General features: G+C 29.3%; 2 protein-coding genes across 2 annotated transcripts; both read right to left on the reverse strand.

Annotated features, from left to right (window-relative positions):
* Positions 1-1,924: 1,924 nt before the first annotated feature.
* Positions 1,925-21,624, reverse strand: LOC123302106 (mitogen-activated protein kinase 15-like). Its single transcript, XM_044884930.1, has 8 exons — positions 21,324-21,624; positions 7,321-7,511; positions 6,927-7,233; positions 5,420-5,626; positions 4,898-5,172; positions 4,445-4,637; positions 2,246-2,987; positions 1,925-1,930 (listed from the first exon to the last, which is right to left on the reverse strand). Exons 1-8 carry the CDS (start codon positions 21,374-21,376, stop codon positions 1,925-1,927), a joined length of 1,974 nt encoding a protein of 657 aa, XP_044740865.1. The 5' UTR covers positions 21,377-21,624.
* A 1,679-nt stretch (positions 21,625-23,303) lies between these two features.
* LOC123302546 (vacuolar protein sorting-associated protein 28 homolog) lies at positions 23,304-26,923 on the reverse strand. The gene is made up of 5 exons (XM_044885520.1): positions 26,806-26,923; positions 26,684-26,747; positions 26,231-26,426; positions 26,061-26,162; positions 23,304-23,628 (listed from the first exon to the last, which is right to left on the reverse strand). The coding sequence occupies exons 1-5, from the start codon at positions 26,822-26,824 to the stop codon at positions 23,359-23,361; spliced, it is 651 nt and encodes a 216-aa protein (XP_044741455.1). The 5' UTR covers positions 26,825-26,923; the 3' UTR covers positions 23,304-23,358.
* Between the last annotated feature and the right edge of the window lie 460 nt (positions 26,924-27,383).

Raw genomic sequence — 27,383 nt, forward strand, 5'->3', positions numbered from 1 at the left:
TATAGTCTGTGCTATACTCATTTTTATATAGCACATACACTCTTTGTTGTGCTCTAGAACAAAAGAAATGCGTTTGTAATACATATAATGTAATTCATAAAACATATCCGCCAATTTTCTTAACGCTTATATATTGGAAATGGTGAGGATAGGCAAAAAATGTTGAGAGGCAAAAAATGCCTAGAATAGTCCAAAACATACAGTAACTTGAACCTAAAGTTCAACATTGCACTTATAACAAAGATATAAGCTTGAAAACGGCGAGGTTTAGTAAAAAAATGTTAATTAACATTTGAATAATATTTGATCAAAATCATACAATAATAATTAATTTTCTCAATACCATATTTTCATCAAAATAACGATTTTTTTGTTTTGAACTCTTGTATCTAAAAAACGGCGAGGTTTAGAAAAAAATTTGAAAGGACCAAAAATGCTAAAAATAGTTTAAAGTATCAGATACAATTGTTTTTCTATTTTCAAGATATTTCAGCGCGATTTGCTACGACGAACTTGTAAGCGCTCATTTAAAGATCGCAGTTTCTGACCTCATACGAACAGTTTGCGCCTCGTCCGATAATAATAATCGGAGACGTACTTTTTAATTCCAGCCTCAAGTGTTTCCTCAACTAATAAGGAAACGGTCTATACAAATAATCCCTTAAATAAATTAAAACTTTATTGCAACAAAAATCTTTTATAGAAAAGTATATTATTATAAAAAAACAAGCCGTGGATGGGTCTGGATATCGATCTGAAAAAAAATTAATACGAACCTACGTATCTCAGTGTCACAAAAAATGAACGGATTACATATAGTACTATATGTGATCCGTGCATTTTTTGTGACACACAAATTGGTGTTAATACCTGACCATTAAACTTAAAGATAATGTGAAATATTTCGATCTCGAAAATCGGATCCATTATATTGAGAAGTTAAAAAAAGGATTTAGCGGTGCGTTTAAGCGCAAACAACTTCAGGAAGGAGAAGATAGTAAACAACAATTACCAAAAATTGGCAAATTTTTTAGTCAGCTCTCTACAAGTAGTTTTGGCCCAAATATTTCTGTTGATAGTGACTCAGATAATGTGACCATACTGCAGTGCTGATTGAGAAGATAAAGATTTGATAATTATTTCAGTTAAAGATGCTGCTAAAGCTCACACAAGACATTCGTGTGTGCTAAAGCAAAACAAGTATAGCTTAAGTATTTATATGAATTTATATTTTGACTTGATAAAACCTAAACAGCTTAGTTAGGGCACCAGTTTTTTTTTTGCACCAAGGCCTTGCCTAGCTACGCCTCTGGGCAGCGACAAAATCCACCTGAGGTAGTGAATGCCAAGTCGGCGAAGTTGTTACCAAAATCTTTAAGGGATCTTATCCGATTTGGGTTTGCTAAACACTTCGCTCGAGCATCTTAAAAAAATAAATTTGTTGTAAAATAATTTTTAAAATTTTGTTACGCTTCCAATCTTCATTTATAATTTATAGTTAATATTTCCCACCCTCCATGCAAAGCGGCAAGAGATAATAAAACTTTTTGAGCAATAGATTCCAAAATTAGAATAGTACAAATTTTCAAATGAGCTATTGCTATTCTTTAAAACTTGTGATGAGTATATTTAAGCATTGTTTAGACTATTTAATGAAGTACTGCTGTTATAACTTAGACACTTTATACAGCCGCGATTTACTTAACACAAAATTTTGAGACTTTGAAGTCTTGATAATTGCGATATATCTTTTAGCGTTTGAGGACTGTTTCACAAGGATATTTATTATTTGTTATTCGACGAATAGAAATAAGAACCGGTATATAACTCTTCGGAGAAAGATTATCAATCCTTATTATGACTACATTACAATGGAAATACGTATTTATAATATAAATATAGAATGGAGACGGATTTGAAAATTTTATAACTAAAAAATAGACACATTTAATATGATAATAAATAAAAAAAAAGCCATAAATATGTATATTTCCATCATTTTTAATGATAAAATAATATATAAATACAAAAGAAAAGAAAAAACTTTAAAATAATGACAATAATTTACAAATTTTTCAATTTTTTTTTCTTTAAAATAATATTTTTTACGTAATAAAACTTTTTTTTTATTGAGTGTAAATGTATGAATTTTTGTATATATAAACAAAGTATGATGATTGATCCAACCGATTTTTAATAATATTTTAAAAAATCATCGAATTGTTGATTTTAAATCAATTAGCGCACTAGCTGATATAATTCCATGATTTTGATTATACGTATTAAAATGTTTTTGTGTTGTTGAATAATTCGTTGAATTACTTTTACGTAATCGAATCGACGATTGTGAATTTGTTCGAATTATTTTTGTACTTCCTGAATTATTGTCTCCGAAACATCCCATAATCGTATTATCACCATCAATTTTTCCATTTAATTTTTCATAATTGTTATTATTTGTAAAATAATTATTTTTTGATGTCTCATTAATTTTTTGTTGTTGATTTGTAGTAACCGGACGATTCTTTTCAATAAAACAACTTTTAATGTAAGTTTTTGTTATGGAATTTGATGTTAATCGTTGTGAATTTTTTATAAATTTTGGATCTTTGAATTTTTCTTCAGTTACTGTAACTTGTACGGGTAGTTTCGATTTTATTGATCGATTTAAATTTGTACTAGATTTCGTTGTAATAATGTGATTTTGGTTATTGTTACGATAACATGTGTATAAGTTGGATGTTGTCAGTGATGATTGTACCATTTTTGGTGAAGGTGTACGTGATATGCTACTTGAGGTAGTTGATTTAATTTCCGGTGGATGATTAATTCTAGGAGTAGGTGGTTTATTGTTAATTGACATTGAACGTTCAGTCATTAATTCGTATAGTTTATTTCGATAATCATCTACAGATAATTGTACATTATCTGATAATGGTGGAATTATATCAATTTTCAAAGAGGGTTCACTATCTGGATTATGAAATCTACAAAAAATAAAATAAATGAAAAAATATGTTATTTCATCTTTTAATTTCTCTAAAAATTATCTCAATACTACAACTCATTCTCATTCCCAATTAGAACTAATTCCATTTCATGACTAACAAAAAACCAGGAGAGTTAAGCAAGAGAGTGCCGAGATATATTGTAATTACACTCAATCATACAAACTCATTAAAAATGGATTTATTAAACTCAAAGTATAAGGGACTTATACGTAAAGTGCGTATGCTTGTACCAGTATGGAAGAAGTGGGATAGAGGCCTGCGTTAATCACTCTGTCATTTAATATATCAACCACGTCAGCGAAACTAGTTCTCTATCTGGTCCATGTTATTTAAATCGATGCTAAGTGGTGGTAACTTCGGCTACGAATGACCTACTTAATAATAGAACAAATTTGACTTAATTATCAGGTTCCATACTTGAAAAATATAAGAAAAAGGTTTACTTAAGTGAACAAAGTTCCTTTGAAATTAGCAGCAGTTGCCCATAGAATAACATTAGAACTCTTTAAGAATTTATTCAAGAGCACTTGATGTGGATTGAAATTGAATGCAATAACTTGGTGTGCTCTCTTTGCTTCATTTTTTCACCTTTAGCTAGCCGAGAACTAAATGGATCTAGATAGCAAATTTAAATTTTTATAATAGTTTATTAACCCCCGAACCAAATAAAGGGGTGTTATAAGTTTGATCGCTATATGTGTGTGTCTGTCTGCCTGTCTGTGGCATCGTAGCGCCTAAACGTATGATTCGATTATGATTTTTTTGTTTCGTTTGAAAGGTAATTTAATGGAGAGTGTTCTTAGCTATATTTCAAAGTGCGAGTTTAGGGTTTTGTACCCGAAACAACTAAAAAATAGGCGATAATCCTCAAAATCGGTTCAATTTGGAGAAGGCTGTAAGGAAGAAGGTAATTTAATGGAAAGTGTTCTTAGATATGTCTCAAGTGCGAGTTTAGGGTACGATATCCGAAAATGTCGGGGTTTTTAACTTGCTTATTTATGCCTCAAATGTCTATGCTCCGATCGGTAGGTGAGAGATTACCGAAAGTCTAATGAAAACTCTCATAGGACTATGTCACTGAAAGATTTTAAATTGCAGATGGTAAATTAATAGTGAGGGGTTGAATTTTTTGAAGATACAATCAGTGTCCTGCTTATTCTATTGCCCTTTTTTCAATGTCGATTTATATGCGAACTCGCGACACACGCTTGTGAACAATACTTTAACGAAGTTGTACTTTGGGTTTTAAGTACTCAACTCGTAACTCGAATTTAAATCACAGAGTAGATGTAGGACGAGTTTGATTAAACAAATACCTATTTCGTGACGGTTGGGTGTTGATGAATCAAGAAATTACATCAAATTATAATTGCCTAGAAGATTTCATTCTGTTAGTAATAGTCAAGCAGAGACAAGAAAACCATAATACTTACTTTGCAACATAAGGATGCTTTAAACATTCAACCGCAGTTAATCTTTTGGTAGGATTTAATATCAACAATTTTGATATTAAATCTAATCCATCATCTGGAGCATCTTTTAATACATCATTTAGTGATTTTTTAGGAATACTTGGTATATTTTTTAACAATGATGATCCAAACCCTGAAGTAATGCTGGTAATATCTATAGATAAAATTTAATTTTGATTAAATCATAAATAAAGATATTTTGTACAGTAAAGTCTTAGTAATCCAGACACGTCCAGTAACCTGACACATTCATGCTTTCTACACTCCTTACGTCTATGAGAGTACATTCACTCAAAATTGAAATGTTTTATTTTATGTATCATGAATTTTGCTATACAATCCCTTTAATTCGACATCCCTGATTTTTAATAGTGTTGGATTAATGAGACTGTACTATAATTTGTAAACACAAACCTTCGGCAGTTGGACTTGGTAACATTGATAATATTTTTTCTACTTGATTGACTGTTGACGATCCAGGAAACAATGGTTTTGTCGCAAGCATTTCACCAAATATACAACCTAACGACCACATATCAATTCCTTTTGTATACCTTGTATTGGCTATTAAAATTTCGGGTGCACGATACCATCGTGTTGCAACGTAATCCGTGAGACGTGGATCTGAGTTTGGACTGTCTGAGGTTGATGACACGGAGCGTGCTAATCCAAAATCAGCAATTTTGCAGCTTGAAATTTATATAAAAAAAAAAAGATTTTATGGATTTTCCTCCATTAACAGCTCTTAAACTAATTGTTAATATATTCTTGATATGAAGCAATGTACACTACTTCTGAAGGAAGTTGAACGCATGACCTTTTGCATTCCTGACCATCACTTTGCATCTGATCCGTCAAAATTATGGTGGGACTAAGAGTGTACATTCCTTCACTATCGGAGGTCTAATTGGTAAAAATAGACATTGAAAAACTTACTGGCAAGCACTATTTAATAAAATATTACTAGGTTTTAAGTCTCGATGAATTACATTGCCCGAATGTATATATTTGATGGCTTTGAATAGTTGATACATAATATATCTCATATGAATATCTTTTAGCAAATGTTGCTTTTTAATTACATTATGTAAATCTGTTTCCATATACTCAAAACCTAAATATATATCACGATTATTACCAGCCCTAAAATCAAACATATATTATAAATATTCATTCAACGCTTCACCTTAGCTCTAGGATTAATCAATAAGAGTTTTTAACGCAACTCTCTAGCGGAGGCGATTTAGTGCATGAAGAAGGCATGTCTGCTTACATATTCTTAGATATATAATTACTTCCTTCCTGTTTCTTAAGCCTCACTTTGCGCAAGTGCAAAAATAATCATCCTATTGAAAAATATTATCAGGTTTTGTATCGCGATAGAGTTATTCGTCTGACATCCCAAGCTACCAAAAAACCTCAATCGATACTTTCGTGGTCTTTCACTTTCTGAATAGACTCGAGGTGAAACAAAGTGAAGAACATTTTATCACTAATGAGAAATATGGGTAGATTTGATAATGACCAGAGGGCTAAAAGAAACGAATAAGCGAATAAGAAATTGGTAGAGAATGAGAAAATGAATTAATTAGAGTTATCAATTTTTTCGCGCGTTAATTTGTGGAATTCCATGATAAATAAATAAAATTAATTTTTTTTTTTCAAAATTTCCACTATTATTTGATAATGGCCGTAATGGCTGAAACAATTGTAGCAATATTATTTCAATTTATTCGAAATTAAAAAATATAGTGGAAATTTTGCAAAATAATTTAGTTTTATTTATTTAATTAGAGTTAGTCTAGAAATTAACAGGCTTCGCCCGGAATCTACTATTAATTACTATTAATACTATTAATGTCAGTGAGTTTGCTGCTTTATTGCTCCTCTCTCCAAAATGATCTGGTACCCATATCAGCCTGATCACTGTTTAGTTGTTTAGTGCCATGCAGGTATGTTAATAACTCGATAACAACTTTTTTAAGCCACAATTAAGAGCCGAAGTATCACAAAAATTTTCCAAATATGTGAATGTCTTAACAGAGTGAAAATTTTGGCATTGAAAACGCCCATGAACTTATCAAAAGGACGCACTAGATTAATCTCCAAAATCATCCATAGACATGATCGAGGATGAAGCGAAAAGTTAGATACTGTGGTGGATTTAAGGGATTTAAGGAAATGGCTCTTGAGGTTTCTTTTCCTACAAATTTGTTTTCTCCTTTTGTTCAATCATCCTAAATGCACTTCGGATCCCCTTTCAAAGGGGTCCCCTGTTGTGTTCTATTTCGAAGGCCCAGTGGGAAACTGCTTCTTTGCCAACCCTTACATCCGCTACTGGTTAGATATATATTAAACACAGTTGTTTTTTTAATAAGATGATTAGATGTTTTAGAAGAAGAAGGCCCTATATAGGAGCAGGGAAGTATTTGGTATACGTTACCTGTGAATACTATACAATTTAATAATATTTGGATGTTCGGTGAACGCCTGTAAAAACATAATTTCACGAAATGTACGTTGCGAATCAATTTGATTACGGAACGCATCAAAAATCTTTTTAATTGCAACCACACGTTTTGTTTTTCGATCAACAGCTTTCCATACAATACCATAAGCGCCCTTACCCAATCGCCGTCGTATATCAAATCGTTTTTGTATATGTTCATCAATTTCCGACATTTTATCCATTTTTGTTTTATTATTCTGTTTATCTGGCATTTTGACTAACTTTAAATTTAATGAATCACCTACATTTTGTGATTGAAATTAATTTTTTATTAATTTATTAATTTTTTTTTAAAATTTTATTTATTAAAAAATTATTTTTATCGAACCCTGAGTTTTTTTATTTTGAATGATTTCAGCTTTGCGTAGTTTGAATGAGGTGCATTTTAAGTAATTTTTTTTCTGCTTTTTATATCCAAAACAACATAAAAATAAGTTTACTGGAGCTAATATTACATTTGATGCAACAATTCGTTCTGATCTGGGTTGGAAAGTTTTTATTTGTAGTATGTCCGTGATTCTAGAAATTAAAATTTTTGTATTAGAAATTATATAAATGTTTTGAAAGTCATTAACAGTGTAATATGTATAAAATTATTAGAAACAATCGTACGCTAGCGACACTATTGAGGGTTACACGAATTCAAAATTTTGATTATGCCATTTTAAAAAATTTTGGAGGATTAATTAAGATTTGGGCCAGCTGGGCTATGTAAGGTATATATGTTAACTTCAAAATAGTTCGTGTAACCCTCAAGAGATACGCTAGTGTCGCTCATTTCCATTCCATTAATATGATTGAATTGTTTTATTAAGATTTGGCTATGGGGTTATCCATAATTAACGTCACACATTAAGGGGGAGGAGCGGGTCAACGAAATGAGAATTGTGTAATAAGGAGCAGTAAGTCAAAAGATTTGTGACGTCACATGTCAAAATCTAATATAATAAAACGCGAAATTTATTACCATACGTAAACAAAAGACTTAAAAATATAACTAACTCGATCTATATCTTCGTTTTTTAATCTCAGTCTTTTGTTTTGTTAATTATCTAAAATATTTGACTGAATATATCTGATCTCCCTATATTCACAGATTAAACACAGTATAATAGCACTGGAGCTAAAAGCTCATTATTTGTAGTGATTTTTCCCATCTCAATATTAATTTTATAGTTAATTAAAGTAATTCTGAAGGGTAAAATGTCAAGTCTGGCATGATGTTGCCAGACTTGACAAAAATATACATTATCAAATAAAAATTTCGTTTTTCAGTAATTTGACTGAGATTTTATAATGGATGGCCCAATAACTAGTATTAATACCATAAGAGTCTCCACCTGGACAAAAATAACTATCATAATATGGATAGTCCCCCCTTCGCCCCTTTATTTACATTTAATTTTTTCTCTAGAACTTATAAATTTGAAGATATTTAAAATGGTAATAGTTTTTGGTCAACCCAGTATAATAGATATTAAAATGTAGATCTCAAAAAGATACGTCGAATGAAGTACATTTAAAGTTAAAAATATAGAAGTTTGCGAATTTTAAATGAAAAATTCGAAAAAATTTAAAAAAGGTCGGCCAAAAGTGGCTACTCATATTTGTATATTGTTTTCAATTACGCAATGGATAATAACTTTTAGCGCACCGTGTGTATCTGTGTCAAAAAAACGCTCTGTTTCACATAGCGTATATACAGGGTGGATTATTTTGGTCCTTTATGGCTAGTAGCTCGTTTGTAGGTAGTAAACCAATGAAAAATTAACTTAAACAAAATTTCAGAGTTTAGACCTAGTTCTTCCGGTTGCTTTAATAGTCAATTTAGATCATAAAAGGTAAGAGATAGAATAACACTTTAAATTAGAAGGTTGATATTCATAATTTCTAGCATTTTTTATTTAAAACATATTTTTGAAAATAGTTTGCTTTCCGAAAAATTTGTCATTATTGCATTTAATCGAAAGAAAGGGGAGCATCGGATTGGACCTAGTTTCCTGGGTTGCTTTAATAGTAAATTTAGATCCTAAAAGGTAAGAAGTACATTTTTTATTTAAAACTTTTTTTCGAAAAATCTTTAGTTTTCGGAGGAAAAGCGACTTAAAAATATTGCATTTAATCGAAAAAAAATATGCTAACTTAGAAAAATGTTTTAGACCAAAGTTATCAATGAGAATAAAGGTCTTTCGTCTGTGTTAATAATTTAAACCCAAGAAAATTTTCAAGATCATTTGAAGATCAAGGTCAAATGACCTTCAATCTAGAATATTATTTTAAAGTCATGGACACAGGTCGTCTATTGCCCTTGACAACTTTAAGCTAAAGCATTTTTCTGTAGCTAGCGTATTTTCTTTCGCTTAAATTCAATAATGACATATTTTTCGGAAAGCTAACCATTTTTGAAAATTAGTTTTAAATAAAAAACTCTATAAATTATGAGGATTAACTTTCTAATTTAAAGTGTTATTCTATCTCTTACTTTTTAGGTTGTCAATTGACTATCAAAGCAACCCGAAGAACTAGCTTCAATCTGATGTCAGAACATGATGTTCACCATCAAACTCTGCAACTTTTGTTTAAGTTATTTTTTTATTGATTAACTATAAAACGAGCTATTAGCCACAATATATTAAAATTTTCTACCATGTATACTACGTTTTTTGTGACACAGAGGATAAGTTTTCAAAATATACATCGAAAACGTTGATGAAGCCGATGAAAGAAACTGAAGAAGCCGCTTTTGAGAAAAATTAAACAAACTTTTTCCTCCGAGATTGCCTTCGAGATTGACTGACAATGGAAAGATTTATTAAAGAATCTGACTTCGTTTTAATAGATATCTCATAAAAATTTACCTCCTTCATATTTTAGAAATTATTGACTTTACAAGGTTTGGGATAAATTTTATAATTATCCAGTTCGTTCATTGAAATTGCTTTTCAACGCGTGTAAGTTTTTAAGTACTTCACTTATAAATTCCGTAAAAAGGATATTATAACGGAAATGAAAGCATTCAAGCAACGTAAAATTTTGCTATTCATCATATTATACATTCTTTCTTCAGTATAGTATTTTTTCTATTTGAAAACTTATGATCACGTTGAATTTAAATTTATAACTAAAATTTATCCCCAATAAAAGATGGAATTTTACCATCATGCAACAATTAGATAGTATATCTCAATTTTTATTGCGCCAACTGCTCTTCGGATAAAAATGTGAACTACATGGTATAGTTATGAAAATCTGCCACAACTTTTAAAGTGCTTTAATTACAACAATTAAAAATACTTGTAAAAAAAACTACCAAAATGGAAAAAAGTGAACAAAATTCTAATATGAACCGGTATGGTGTTGTAATAATATTCAAATATATTGATAAATACTTACAATTCAATAAAATGTATCGATGTTTTCTTCTATGTATATAAAAACTAATTTTTATAAAAGTATAAAAAGCTAAATTTTAATCAACTAATATTTGAAATAAATATTTTTCGCTAAGCAATATGATATAGTTAATAATTTTTTTTTAATAAAATATAATTTCGATAATTATTGTTAAAACATCGAATACAATCATTGTATAGTATTTGGTAAAATGTTGTTATTTATAATTACTTGTTTATTGTAACAAAATTCATTGATCAAATAAATAATAATATAATAAATATATAAAATATAATGACATTAAGTATAAAACAATTGATCCTACAAATCATAATTTGGTACTATTTTGTTTACATTTGTTTACATATGGATGCCGAAATGTGACTTCACCGTAACTATGGTTACGCACCCAACAAATAATCAAGATATATCAACAAATATGTATGTTATTCCGCGTATGCTATTTGCTTATTAGACTAGGAGGTATTGATACAATTTTTCAAGTCATTTGTTACAAGTGCAGCGGCCTTCATCAATGACACTTTTTCGACGGTTTTGAATAGTCATCAATAGGTATGTTTGAAGCAAAAATGTGTTATTCAGTTTGTCTGTTTTTGTCGACTTTTCTAAGTTCATGACTTGAAGTAGTCGAGATTCTTTAAAATGATAGATAATTTTTCTGTATATTATGTTGCTTGGAGCGAAGCGAAGTCTCAATAAGAATTAGACATTTAAATTTATTTAAAAAAAATCACAGGCTCTGTGAGATATCGGAAAAATTGTTATTTTTTGTTAAATAACATCATATACTATCATGAATTTAACTCAACCTTGTTCATTTTTTCACCACAATCGCAGCGATTGATTCGTTAAAACCTTCTCAAGACCACTTTTTCACGCATTTAGAGACAAGATCTTCTTACCTTAAAACACTACATCTAATGTCCTACAAATTATAGATATTGGAGAAGATTTTAAACTTCATTTTCCGGTTTTTAGAATATTCCAGAAAAAGTGTTATGAATTTTAAAACATTATACAAGCGAATATTCCAGAATAAGAAGTCCCTTTGATAGTCCAAAACATTGCCTAGCATACCGGAATCGAAAATTCCTTCGAAAGTACGGAATCATCTGAAATTTTTCAAAATTTTCTGGGAGATCTTGGCATATTATATATTATTTAGAATATTCTGTAATATTTACGAACCTTTTAGAAGATTCTGCAACATTCTAGAATATTTTAAACCTTTAAGCAGGTAACTTCATTCACTAAAACTACCCTCCACTTATTCCAATATACATTGCTAAAAAATGTAGGAGTAATATTCTTCCTCAATTTTGAATTTTGAATAAAAATTTATAAATCCAATATTTGTAATTTTTACGACTATTGAGGCTGCTATTGTAGTGGCACGGAGCATAGTAAGTGCAGAAGGGTGCTGCTAAATCGACCGCACCGCTGTTATCATATAAAATTTGCAATAAATCATGCGTTTTATTTGAAATATGGGTAATTTTCAATTGTATACTGAAAAATAACAATTCATTAAACTTGTATTCGAAATTGTGAAAAAAGGGACGAAATTGAGTAAATATTTTTTAAATGTAAATTAACATAATTATTTATTTTTTGTTAAAAAATAGTATTGATTTTCAATGTAAAACATATATGTATACAATCCGTAGACTTATATTTTTTAAAAGACACCCTCATATCTGAAAAATTGAACAGTAATATAGGGGGGTGGGTTACATTTTTCAAGATATTTAACAGAAAACTGAATTTTAAACTCTACAAATTGACAAATAGGGCAATTTCTTAAAATTTTCCCTAGCGTCAGAGATGGTTAGAGATATCGCAAAAATTATTGGAAAAAGTTTAGCCCATTTATCGATTTTCATAACAAAATTCGCATTCGAGTTTCAAGTTCTCATTTCGGCTAATTACCTTAAAAAAGGTGATCCATCACTCTATATAACTGCGAAATTTCAAATCGATATTCCCACGAAAATATAAAGATAGCTGCATCTTAAATGTGATACACCGTATTAATAAAGGAGTGTGTTGTTACTATGGTAACTCCCTGAAATAAAATTCATGCACAGGGCGAAGAGAAAGATCTGAATAGTTGCAACATGTAGATATTGTAGACAAATTATAGCAATCTGAGTAATACATCTATTTGTTTATATATCTTGACTAATAATAATAATTAACAGACGTGTTCGTTATTCGTTAGCTTGTTTGTCTTGTTTGCATTTCAATGCAATATCGTTGTAACATGATCGGTATCGTAACATTGAGTGTCATTTTCATAAATAAATTCTTAACGATACATCTAATATGATTTGCAGAGATATATTTTATGAAAAATTTGTCAACTTTCTTTATTAAGGTGGTTCTAACGTAAAATATTTCTAAATGCAACTTTTATACAGGCTGTCTAGCTAAGTTGGCAACATATGGAAAACTTTTGTATTATAAGGCTTACGAAAAAAGTTATTCTTTATATAAAATATTAGCATCCAGCTATTCATGTTTAATGGACACGATAACTCAAAAACGAAAAAAGATATCGAGCTGAAATTTTTACAGCATACTCAGGACGTAGAAAGTGAGGTCAAGTTCGTAAATGAGCATCATAGGTCAATTGGGTCATGGGTCCGTGGGACCCATCTTGTAAACCGTTAGAGATAGAACAAAAGTTTAAATGTAAAATGTTCCTTAATTAAATGTTCCTTATCAAAAATTAAACAACTTTTGTTTGAAACATTTTTTCGTAAACATCACTGTTTACCCGTGAGGGCGCCAATTAGGCGGAAATTTTATAATATGTGCTATACTTGATTATTAGTTATGTATGTGTCACATGTTTGTATGTGTAATGTGATAAAGAAATCAACACTGACTATGCATGGTATTTCAACAATTAACTCAGTCAATTGTTTGTTTTCACTTGTTTTTTTACAAAAGTACACACAACATTTGTTTTAAAACACTCCTACATATCTCGAGAGTGATTTCTTGAACCGTTTGCCTTAGTATCTGTTCTAAATGGCCGTCTACATTTATAAACGACCAATAACATTCCTATATCGAACTGTTTCAATTTGTAACATGTATATTCGATGTCAAAATTTCTATATGTAGCCAACTTAGATAGACACTCTGTATACACAATCTGTAGCTATGTACAGAAAATTTTTCTTTTTACTTAACAGACACCGCATGGACGAAATCACAGATTACGGAAACATAACAAATATAATAAATAGAAGTACATCTGTGAACTGATATAATTTAAAATCAACACGACGAATTTTAATGAAATTTTAAAACTATCCCTTATCATTTTAGAAGTGTTAAATGCTACGTTTGATTTATCTCATCTTTTAAATTAAAATTTAATATTGTCTCCTTACTTGATAGACAAAAAGTTTAGGTTAGACAATATTTATTAAATTCTGGTGAGTTGATGTAAGAGGGGAATTGATCCAACATGCATACTTAAGAGTGAAATTAGGAGAGGCGCAATACTTTCTGCATCATAAGACCTTCAGAGTTAGAATTATTTATTAAAGCGGGTAGTTAACAACTAGTAATGCATTTCCGAAATACGAAATTTCACCTTTTATTGAAAAATTCAACAAAAATTTAGTTCCCGAATCAGCACAAATTATCTATTGTTGATAAATGTTCTCTTAGGTCATGATGCATATTGATTCTGAAAACATTAAAAAAGTAAGATGAAGATCGAATTTCAATCATTATAACTGACTGCAGAAATTTATAATGATTTTTAAACAGTACATATTACTTGTTTAACAGCCATTGCGTTTAGTTGGAAAGATAATTTAAAAACTGCTTGAAACTTTGATTCGACAATAAAACAATTTTTAATATTATCCTATTTATAATAATTTCGACATTGAGAATTTAAAATAATGTTTAAAGTTTTGAAATAGATTTCATAAAAAATTATTATTTAAATAGTTTCCAATGACAATATGTATTATCATATTTTGTTTATCTTCTCTATATACTTTAAAATTTATCGTTTATATTACTGCAATAACAAATTCCCCTTTGAAAATATATTATAAATATCGTGACTAAGTTAATAATCAAAATCAATTTGATTAAGTGCAGAGTCATATGTATGCATTTGACGCTCCGTATGTACACCACGATGCATAATATTTCTTGAATCCAAACCATTTTATTACAAAAGAAAATTTGCATTATTAGGATATCTGCAAACAATATAAAAATGCGTGTTACATTCTCTAATCAATCTGTTCAATTCCTTGATCACTAATCAGCTCCAATTGCTTGAGAAATTGGAAATTTTGGTATTGTAAAAACGCGTTGCTCCTACTCTAAGGTTATTCAAAATGGGGTATGCGATCCCTTACGGTTCAAGATTTGGCGGTAGCAGTGTTGCTAGAAAAAAATTTCTACAAAAACCGCTGATTAATGGCGTTCAAATAGCCCAAAAATAGCATATTGCAAACGGAACATTTACCGGATTTACACATTTTTAAGTGATCATGAATCGATATTACCAGTATAAAATCACTTATAGACAGATTTGATCTATTTTTTTCGCAGGCTCAGAATAATGTTAGCTGTGAGATCCTAAAGAGATAATCAGCTGCAAAGTTCGCGATTTCGAGGATCAAAGCATGTAAAACTCACTGCCCTCTCAGTTATTTATTACTATATTAAAAAACTACCTCAACAGAATTGAAAAAAAAAATAAGAGAGTTGAAAGGGATGTTTTTAGAAAAAAATAGCACCCCGTCGTTTTGTATTCAAGATATTAGATTAGGTTAGGAAATCTTCGAAATATTAGTAAGCCCTCTTCTTAGTATGTGAAAAAAAATTCGTTAAATTCTACCGAAAAGTGAGTTTTACATGGTTTACCATCGTTTTAGCATAGGAACTGCAAATACCATGCTCATGGTTTGCTCATTTTTTCACCTGGTCATGATAAAACGAAATACAGAAAAACAGAATCGACTTGATGCTGAGTCAGAATTAAGGTTAAAATTCGCCTTTATTACTCCTAAAATCTACTCAATTTGCTACAAGAAACAAGCCCAGCTTATTAATACTTATAACATATTTATTTTTGACACAGTATTTGTTAACTTTTATTGATATAAAACCGTATTTTCTTCTACAGCTAAATTTTCTTATTTTCTTTACGGGAGAGGGGCTGGGTTTGGTTTTTAGAGGTTCGCTGTTGTCTGTCGTCTTGAAACTTCAACTAGGGTATGTGGAACTCATAAGTTCGAAGAATCCTACTCTAAAGATAATCAACCATATTATTATATTCGTCAGCGTTGATTGGCATTAATCATGCGATTTTGTCCAAGCCAATAGGCGGTGATCAGCTGATTTTGACAGTAAAAAGGCAGATTCGTTTATTATTTTTGGAATTTTTGAAAGCGTGGAAAATAGAGGAAACAAGTACAATATGTAACGAAAATTGACCCTCAAATAGCCATTAAGTTGGTGTTTCTATGCCATAGAACCATAAATACCATAGACATATAAGAACAGACTGAAGAAGTGGGCGTGATCTGCCCAGACTCGATAAAAAGAGAAAGAAGTTCTGACGTACGTTTTGTTTCTTTTTATTTGCGTTTGCGCATTAACAGTCTTGGACAAGTGCTTACTGTAAGTGGACAAATGCGCCAGAAAGTCACGCCTAAAAAACGAGACAAAACGTAGGTCAGAGCATCGTTCTCTTTTTATCGAGTCTGGAATCCCACTTACACGATCGTCCGTTACTTGCGTGCTCTATTCTTGTATGTCTATGACAAATACATTTACATACAGTTCAATTCAGTTCATCATACCGTCCGCTGCACGACTGCCATTCTAGCCCATTTATTTAATGCTATTTTTTTAACTTTTTTTGAGTCAGTCACATGATATTGCGATCCTTATCACTAAAATCAATTTTTCAAAGGTAATATCTCATAAAAAAAACTGTTAGTCATTTTCCGAAGTTACTTCTCTAATGCGATCTCAGTCCATAGCGTAATGAGTAGTATTTCATTATGACTCAAATCGTGACCAAACCTATGCCCTTTTCCATTCTATAATAATTATTTTTATCATCATTTTTTTTGTCAATTAATTAATTACCTAATTAAAAATATATTAAAAAGTTGAATTTTATATAGCACATCTTAGAACAGTAAGTAATATTTTTTTAAATTTCATCAAAATCTTTTAAATTAATTTTAAGTTCCTGCATCCTAGATAACCATGGTACGGAATTTCAATAAATAATCATAATAATAATATAGGAACAGAGTACATGTACATTTTGATTTTATAATATATTTATTATATTCATTTAAAAAAGTCGACCAAACTCGAACAAAACAATTATGTGACATGCAAACTAGTAAAAAATTTATTTATTATTGGCTTGCATTTGATAATTGATATCATATAGAATAGTATACATTATTTTATTATTATTTGACTCAACTTTAAGTTTAATCCAAACTAAAAAACTAAAATCGTTTATGAAAACTAATAAAATTACTATTAAATCATGAATCATGTTATAAATCATGGCAATAAATATATATTTTTATACCATGTATATATGAAATATACATAGTATATTAAGTTTAGTCCCAAGTTTGTAACGCTTAAAAATAATGATGCTAGGAAAAAAATTTTGTCATAGGTGTTCACTAAATCACCTAATTAGTCCATTTCCGGTTGTCCGTCCGTCTGTGGACACGATAACTCAAAAACGAAAAAAGATATCGAGCTGAAATTTTTACAGCGTACTCAATTTTTACAAAGTAACATATAATTTATGAAAACTAATAAAATTTACTATTAAATTACGTAATAAATTATCGAAAATAAATATAATTTTTTTTAAAATAATTTGTCTTTATAGAAAATATTATGTTCATGCTTCAATAGATTTTATTGATTTTTATTATAATTTTTTTTTAAATAAAACAAAAAAAATTTATGAAAAGAGATAAAATGTTTATAAATCCAATTAATATAACAATGATGACAATGTGATTGTTGTTTGAATATTGAACTAATATAAAAGTTTTAAGTAGACAATGTGGTTATTAAAAACCGTATACCTTTAGGATTTACGTACCTTTAGGATTGCAACTACTGAGTTCCTACAGCTCATAAATTTTTGTACAATATTTTTATTAGTGATCAATTTTGTAATTAAAAGTTAATAGGGTATTATTGTTAGTCAAAAATAAATCATGAAATTTGAAAAAAGTTAAAATTTATGTAAAAATATACTTAAATATTCTGATTTCGAGTCATAAAAGCACATTTTTCTTTTAAAATATTAAAATTAAAAATCGTAATTTTTAAACTGTGTATCACGTGATCTAAAACGCGGGTAAGCCCTGCTGTGATGTCATAGCGGTATGGGTCCTAGACCATCAGTTAGTTCAGTGTAGACAGCTTGGTATAATATATACATAGATAATAAGTATTTATATTTATTATAATCAGATGTTTATGAATATATCTGTCAAACTTATCTGTGTTGTTTCGTATAGTGATACCCATATTACGTCATCAAATTGGATGCCCGCGTTTTTGACAGTTTAAAAATGGTTTAAAATTTAATTTAAATTTTTTAATATTTAATTTTTAATAAATACATGGTATAAAAACTGCTAATACAATGCGCTAATACGAATCATTAGCCAAGAATAGCCAATGTTGAACTAAAAAATGCACTGAAAGTTTTTAATAAATGAATAATAAGTAACATTAGTAAAGTTACGATGTAATAATGTGAATGACTTTAACTTCAAAGGAATTTGCTAAAATTGCTAAAATTGTCAGAAAAGTCTTACGGTAAACACGGATAGCGCTTATCCAGTCTTCCTTTTTAAAAAACTAAAAGCTCGGATTTTGTTAAAAATCCAACGCAACGTGTGTCTCATTTGACGCAACGCGCGGTTGCGTCAAATGAGACACGCTATGTAATACTTGTGGTTATACGAAAATTATGTGTCTTATTTCTTTTTGGCAGTTTTATGACCAGCATATTGCGGTTCTGTACAATGCTCCCGTAATATTGTTATTATAACGAAAGCTGTGTGGACGTAGAGACAAATAGAAATTTATAATTTCTATACGCAATAATGATAACCACACAGTATAGGTATCTTTAACATTTTTAAGATCAAAAACCTACGTTAAACAAATAATAAGTGAAAGAATAATTTTTTTTTAGATTATTATATTTATATAAAATTTTACTTACTTTACGTTTCTTATGTTATGGTACCGCCTGGTAGCGATAATTTTTGTAAGGTGAAACTATTGATTAACAAATTAACTAAAAAACTATTTTCATTTTTTGGGTATATAAATACATGTAATTTGTAACTATTGTATATCATTTCATAATTTATTCAAATAAAAACAATCATTATTATATTCATTTAGTTTTTAAATAGTTCATTTATAATATTTTATCAAAGTTATCATTATGTATTCAAACAATTTGGTAAGATCATCAAAATAATTAAATTTTATTCGTTATAATAGTCTTAATAGGAATCATACACGATTTTGACTAGATCTTTCTTATTTAATCTAATCTTAGATCATATTTGGTTAGCTTAGTTGTGATCATATAAGCTGTATTCTTTTAAACTGATTAATATTGTCACGTAAGATGTAACTGATAGATAAGCTTATTCTAGGTTAAACTAGAGCGGCATCTCCGTGGGACACACTTAAGCCTGTGTGTCTTAAAAAGATACCATTTAGAGCCACTACTATACGAATAATTTAAGGCTGTTCAAAAACAGCAGAAGAAATTTAACGATAATCGGTTTCAATTCTCTTTTAATAGCTATAGTTCACTGCTTTGCCTTCTATCCAGTCCTGTATTGGCTGCACCTATTTTACTTATAAAAATTCTTGTTGGAGCTAATAACTTCGGAATGCCTGCGATTATAATTTGACCATATTTGTCTTGTCTTTACTATAAGTACGTTTCTCTCTCCTCTAAGATAGTTTCGTTTAGAATTAGCTTGCATTTTGCAAACAATACATCTGGAAATTCAGTGATACTTGGAATCCTATAGAATATCTTTATAGCCAATTCAGAAAAGATTGGAATCCTGGGCCACCTTAAACGATCGATAGACCAAGTTTAGGAATTTTATCTCCACTTCTATCAGAGATGACAAAAACATCAATTCTATTTTACTGGAGAGTATGCTATGTCTGTATAAAGTACCGCCCCCTTCGGCCTGACTAAGTTCTCGCTCCAATCCTGTGAGGAAGATTCTTTACCGAGAACTTTTTACCAAAATTGGGAGGAAGCGAAACATAATCAGCAAGCCTCGTATTTTCGCAAGATTTGAGCATGACCCATACGTTTAGACTAGATTTAGCTAGAAAGTTTCATTAGCAACGCAATTATAACTGATAATAACGTATTTTTTGACTCCAATTAAGTAGCTCTATAGTATTCAAGTTATCATGATCACTTTAAAGATATTGACTTTTTATAGACCTTTTCATTTCAATTACGATTCCTTTTGGTTTCGGACAGACAGTAATAAATTGGACAAAGATACAAGATGTTTGTTATTCATTTTATCACATTAGTTTTTGTGCGTAACAAACTGTCCGAAACAATAGGTAATCACTTTTTATAATTAAAAGGTCTATTGATTCACTTTCATATGCTTAAAAATTTTACGAATTATATTGTTTCATTTACTGTCTAGTCTAACTTTAAAAAGGTATTTTTAATACTTTAAGTTTAAATATATCACAATAAGTTTATGTACAGAGTGTCCAATGACTCGATGGCCATAGTTTAAGAGCGTATTATTTTTACAATTTTAAGTCGAAAGTGCCTTATATACTTTTGTCAAAAACCCAATAGTTACTCAACAATTTCTTTACTTTGTTGGTTAAATTTAATAGTGCACATAACTCTTTAACTATTGGGTTTTGAAAATTGTTAAAAGAATACACTCTTAAACTATGGCCATCGAGTCACGAAACACCTTGTCTCGAATGTATGTATTATCTATATTCGATTTATACACATAACAGGATAGTTATTGCTTTTAGTTACGATATAAATCAACTAAATATATCTTAAATATAAACAGCACGAATTGAGTTTACTATAAAAAAATTGTTTATTATGGGTTTTATGAAAAAAAAGTCATTCTTTATAAAAAGTTCTGCTTAGTTATAAAAGATTGACATTAAAATTTATTAAAATGTACAAGGTGGTCAAAATTTTGTAAAACATGAAAATGTTTCAGGAGAGCCTTTACTTAAATTATAGTCAAAATACAAAAAAAATAGGATAGTATTTGACTTGGTATGTTATGTTAATTTCTTAAGCTATTCGTTGGCAGCTATGTTTCGCAAAATAATATCTGTATTTTATTTTTGTTTTTTTTTAAGTGGTTCGGCTGTCACGTGACTATTCAACTACGCAATTTTTATGACGTAAATGTAAGAAAATGCTCTATAAATATCGTAAACTAGATAATTTGTATGACGTAAACATAAAAAAATATTCTAAATGGTTACCTAATGGCAAAGAAATGGCTTTGTTTTTATCCTATTTATGAATCCTAACGGCTGGATGGATTTTATTTATTGAGATATCGTATATTTCTTTGGGCATGTTAAATACACAATCTATGTAAATTTTTTGATCCTACATATTCTAGGTCGCATAACCTAGGAAAGCATATCTTCCGATATCTCAATAAATAAAATCCATCCAGGCGTTTGAATGTAATGTGGTAATAAAAAATACTACATACATAGATGAGAGTAAAATAAAACCCTTCGATTGCTGCCAGGTAAAAACAGTTTTGAAAACTAAACATCATACAAAATAATTAAAAAACTTACGTTTTACGATGAATTCGCCTAGACATTTTTCTTAATTGTCTGCTCTCCCTCATTTTCTTGATCGTGGCGTTTTGCTATATCTTCGCTTAGATAGTTTTCTTGGTTGCTTGCGTTTTCTCATTTTCTTGGCTCTTGTAAAACGAATTTCAATTATGTTTACAGGCTATTTGAACGGACCAAAAATATTTCGATCAATGGCCTTCGTTACCTGACCCAAGTCAGGCCAAACATCTTGAATACAATTATTCTCACAAACCAAAATAATAGGTCAAAAATTCAGTTATATATTCCAAAAAATTGAAAAATTAATGTAGATTTGTGATTTAAGTGTTTAAAAAATTTCATAACGATAGAAAATTAGATATCTCGAAAATTTAGAATGAAACAGAGCACTTATATCAAATGATAAACTAAAAATTGTATATTTTCACACAGGTAAAAATTTTAATCGTCTTCATTGCTGTTTTTGGAATAATAAATTTTGGAAATGCATATCCATTAAATGAAGATTTAGATCATGCAGCCACCGGTCATGGTAATTAAACATTTATAAAAATATATATTTTAATTTTCGATGTAATTTTTGATCAAATATTTCAGAACATGGACGTGTTCAAATCAAAGTTTATCGTGGTCCAGGTGATCATCATTTCGCTCCATGGGGTTATTGGTTCAAACAACCAGCTGACGATCATCATTAAATAAATAATTACGATATAAAATTATTTAAATAATATATTTTTTTAACATGCAAATTTGTTTAAATCCAAAGGCTAATTCTATCAACTGTGATTCAAAATTCAATTAAATCAAATACTTTGACTAAGCGTATTATTTCTATTAGAGTAGCGCATTGTTTTTTAAAGCCGTCGTTATATTTGTTTAATTTTATAGTATTAATAAATAAATTTGTTTATATTTTTAATTTTGAAGATTTATTTTATTTATATGAGAAGATTTTCAAAGAGCAGTTGGGCAAAATTGATGGCATTTCATTCCTAATTTTTTAAAGACTACCACTCAATATGATGTTAGCAGTTCCAAACACATTTTGTCCTAATGAAATTTTTTTTTAGAAAACTCTTAGACGTTTGCAATAATGGTAAACATGAAAAAAGTTGTTTGTTGAAAAATCTTTAAAAGATGAAGTATAGTCACAGCATTCATTTTATAACAAGCTAATTTCTTGTTTATATGAAAATATAAATATTACAATGGAATCTTTATAACTCGAATTTCGTTAAGTCGTAATGCTGTCGAAAAAAATTCTATTCCCTTGCCCTGAACCCCAAAATACGTGGTATCTCGAATTATTTAGACTTTGTAACTCGAACAAAATGTTATTTCCCGGTGAGATATTGATAGTAAATATTTATGCCCAGTAATTCGAATTTAAAAAAGCAGACTCCGTAAGTTGTAGTTAGTAAAATATAATCGAGCCTTTCAAGTCGAAATAATTAAATCTTTTGTATCTCGGACTACTTGTTAAGTCGAAAACTCATTAACTCAAAATTTATTGTATTTCCTTTGACGTTTGATTTATCAGTACAGTAGAATGTACATGTTTGTTTACAATTGTAATACGAATGGAGAAAAAAACCATTCAGCAACAAAAACAAAAGTATTTTGCTTCAATCCCCTCACCAAATCTTAAAATTTGGACAAACGGCCTTTAAAAGAACTGTTTCTTAATTATATCAACAGCGAGGATTAAGCGCTACGATGTAAGCATCATCAACTTATACTGACGGCTGAATTTAGTAGTCTTTTGACAACAATGGAAAGTATCTATGAAAATCTATCAATAAATCCTCAATATCTGCTACATATAACTGCCTTATTATGGGTAAAAAAATAAAAGGTATTTAACAATTCAATCGAAGTTGTGAGAAATAGCCCTCAGATTTGAGATTTTTTTTAATCACAATAGTTTTTTTTATTTATTTTGAGATTAATATATATATAAAAAAATTTTTTATTACATTCTTAAATAATTGATTAAAAATTAATTATGAATGGCATTGTTGTGTAATATTTAGGCAGCATTATGTAATATTTTATTAAATGCACTATACGCAGAATCTAAATCGAATAATAATTGTCGAACTTGTTGTTCAGTTAATTCGTCGGATGCATGCATTGCATTTAATGTTGTTAACCAGTATCGTACTTTCTCTTTGCCTTCAAAATCTGATGGTAATATACTTAAACGATTCATTGTATCCATTAAATCAGATATATCTAAATGTAATTCATCTTTTGCTTTGATTTCTAAACGTAGTTTATCCATAAGTGTTATAAATAACTAAAACAAATTTTTACAAAAAACATTTATTTTTTTATTTAATTAATTATTTTTAAAAGTTAAAATGATCGTTTTTATTAATTTCCCTAATTTACTTTCATCTTAAAGTAGCTCAAAATATTGGCAAACGGGTATTCCATAAAAATTTTGACTTAATGATAAGAGTTAGTTTAAAAAAACGGCAATCAGAATACACTTGACATACAAAAAATCGTAATTTGTAAAAAAACATCAAACATTTGCGAAATTTGAAACAGCTATATCTCCGAGAAAAATGTTCTAATCAGGTTCATATACAAATCATTGCTTATACTTATACAGTGCAACCTTAATATAACGAACCTCAATATAACGAATTCCTCGATTTAACGAATTTTTCGCAATCCCCTTGAATTGTCCATAAGAGTCAATATAAAATATACCTCTACATTACGAATATTTTTTGCGAACAGCCTCTATATAACGAATTTTCAACTACATAAAAAATTTAAATACCTCTAAATAACGATATTCGTCAATTCAAAACCTTTATATAACGTATAAAGTCCCACCAATATATGACAGTTAGTATACTCCATAGTATGTAATTCATGTCGCGAGAGGTTCCGACACTTTTTTCCTCTTTATAACGAATTTTAGACCAACTTAACCTCAATATAACAAACCTCAGTTTAACGAATTACTTGATATAACGAATATTTACTGGTTCCCTTCAGATTCGTTATATCGAGGTTGCACTGTACTTTGTAGTTATAGAATACGAATATAAAAATTTCCCCATCTCTCACCACTTTGTGTCGAGAAGAAGGATGAGAAAAGTTATCTTATAATATTCTTAGAATTTTGAAAGAGTACACGGTGCGTAAAAATTATTTTGCTTGAAATTTTATGTATGCATTCGAAATCTTATGCATTTCTATATCAAATATGTTTTTGCACTGTTAATTTAACCATGTTAATATACATTTTTTGTTTTTTTTTTTAAATTACCCACAGCTTATACAGTTTAGAATTCCCTTTTACAGATTCTAGTTCAATATTTTTTAATCAAGGTACACATTGTAAAAGCAAATTCAATACTTAAACTTCTTTAAACTTTTAATAAAAACGTAATGATTTCGAAAGCTTCATTTCTCTGTAGAATGTTCTTTTACGCACTTTTTAGTACGAGCTTTTTGACTGAATTACGTACTGTTTAAGAGAATCTATAAAAGAGCATTATAAAAAGTATTGGTTAAACAAAAAACAAGTTTTAATTAAAATATTTTTATAAAGTTTACAATTCGAAAATGTCCAATTGCTTTGACAGTGCGTAACTTAAAAAACAATTGACTGAGTTAATTGTTGAAATACCCTGTATAGAAAGTGTTGAATATCAGTGCTTGCATTGTTTTTAATAAATTAGAAGAGTTTAAGAAACCAACACAATTATGGCCGTCATTTATTTGGTTTTCGAAAATTTGTGAAAGTATTTTCTAGAATGTTTCAGAAGACCACTATTTGAAGCTACCTGCAAATTTTCAACTCCCTATCTTTTATAGTTTTGGAGAAAATGGACACCTAAGTTTTGTCCTAATTTGTTAATTTTTTATAAAATTGTTTATTTTTTTATCGGCAACATTTTTTACATTTAAATTTTTATTCTATCTCTCATAGTTTTCAAGATGGATCCTACGAATCCAAGACCCAATTAACTTTGTTGTTCATTTACGAACTTAAACTCACTTTTCAGCTAAATATTTCTTATCGTTTTTGAGTTATCGTGATGACGGGCAGACGAACGGACACACAGAAATGGATTAATTAGGTGATTTTATGAACACCCATACCAAAATTGCTTTCATGTCATCTATATTTTTAAGCGTTACTAACTTGGGACTAAAATTAGTATACCTTGATATATTTTTCATAAATGCAGAGTATAAACACATTCGACAGAGAAATTAATATATTGGATTTGTTGCAAACTAATTTTTTCGGCGCATTTACGCTCTCAAAATTCTAAAATAATTTTTGTTATCCTTACAACCCTCGACGCAACGCATGTAATGACAAAAGAATTATCGTTTGGATTCAAAATAAGAAGTAACATTAACAGTAATCATTTATAGTAAAGATTTTCAAACTTATTTCGTCACCGGCCACTTCGAAAATCAATTATTTTTCAGTGCCCCCTATATATAATTTTACGCCAATATTTTATGTTTTAATGTATGCAATTATATTAATATTAAAATACAAATTAGCATAACCCACCAGTGCCGGTCTCTAGCTCCCAAGTGTTATTTGAATGGGAGAAATCACACAAAAATGAATCAATTCTGCGCCTTAATAGCAAGAAAATCTCGATTCGATTCCCGCCCATTGTGTAATTTTTGTATTTGTTATTATTAAACAAATACTATTATATTATTAATATTTATAATACATACCGATACTATATCTGCAATACATTTACTAGTATTTCCTTTATCATCTTTAATTGTTATAGGACGATCTTCTTTAATTCTTTCTAGAGCGGCGGGACAGTCCAACTAAAAATTAAGAATGAAAAATGTAAAACAGGAGACACAATAATTAACTCGTAAAAACATAAACATACTCGGAATTTTTTTATAAAGGCTTCTATATTCGGATAATCGTCCCCTTGTATCTGTTTGAATGCTGCTCGATATTGTACCAACAATTTACTGCAAGCGGCTGTATACTCTTTTGGTGTGACACAGTCTCTAATATATGCTTTTTCTAAATGTTGAAGAGTATTTACGACTGCGTACAAATCAGCCATATTTTCATATCTTAAATTAAATTATAAAATAAAATTTTATTTAAGTATAATATTAATATAATCGGATCAATCTTATCGAAAATCTGGTACATTTTACAATGGCAACAATATTTAAAGTCGTTTATTTTCATTACAAGTTTTGGTTTGACCAAAAAAAAAAAAAATTATAAAAGATGTTGAACTAATTTATTAATCTGAAATATCATAATATTCGATGCGTTCGATAAAAAAGATCAGACCATGGTCGATTTCAATGAATGAACATACTTTTCCCGTTCACGTGAATTACTAAATAATTTAACTTCTTCCATTAGTTCCGGGCGATTAGAATCTGTAAAAAGAATTAATTTACAAATTTATAAAATTTTAATAATATTTATATTGTTTACCTTGCATAAATGCAGCCATTGTATTATTGTTTATTAATTTAAAAAGTACAATTTAAACTATTAATCTGTTTTCCTGTCAATTTTTTAAGTTATGTCATTATGACAGTTTTATATGAATCATCAATCGAAATTATTCTGTTATGTTTTTCGAAACAATTCCTTTGAAATTAGAGTGCGTTCCCACTAACCCACTTATTATCATATATATGTTCTTAGTTTCGATCAAAGACTATAGGATAGACAAGAAGCAGAAGTATAATTATAAGTGACATCTGGAGTCTGAGGCGATCAACTATTAAGTTTGTAGGCCTTTGCGGGTATGGCTATTAAGTTTAACTACTTTGCGGGGGTGACTATTAACTATTAAGTTTGAAAGCCTGACTCGGTAGAGGCGCTGAAACTCGTATACTACGATTTTACATTAGCTCATATGGGCTGCTTCTCCTCTATCCTATGCTCTTTGGTTTCGATTTCTTACGCAGAAGAAAAACGAGCGAGAGCTGACATGTTATCCTACTATGAAATTGAGATGAAATATAATAAATAATTGAAGTTAAAATTTAATTACCTTGGTAAAT

This window comes from Chrysoperla carnea, chromosome 1 (assembly GCF_905475395.1).
Source record: "Chrysoperla carnea chromosome 1, inChrCarn1.1, whole genome shotgun sequence".
In the NCBI taxonomy this organism is placed as follows: domain Eukaryota; kingdom Metazoa; phylum Arthropoda; class Insecta; order Neuroptera; family Chrysopidae; genus Chrysoperla; species Chrysoperla carnea.

Coding starts and splice junctions, on each gene's coding strand:
- LOC123302106 (XM_044884930.1), bottom strand. CDS start 21,376: ATGAGGGAGAGCAGACAATTAAGAAAAATGTCTAGGCGAATTCATCGT. Junction 4,638..4,897: donor ACCAAGTCCAACTGCCGAAG/GTTTGTGTTTAC, acceptor TTTTATCTATAG/ATATTACCAGCATTACTTCA. Junction 2,988..4,444: donor AAGCATCCTTATGTTGCAAA/GTAAGTATTATG, acceptor TATTTTTTGTAG/ATTTCATAATCCAGATAGTG.
- LOC123302546 (XM_044885520.1), bottom strand. Junction 26,163..26,230: donor CCTTTATAAAAAAATTCCGA/GTATGTTTATGT, acceptor CTTAATTTTTAG/TTGGACTGTCCCGCCGCTCT. Junction 23,629..26,060: donor GTATTGCAGATATAGTATCG/GTATGTATTATA, acceptor AATTTGTTTTAG/TTATTTATAACACTTATGGA.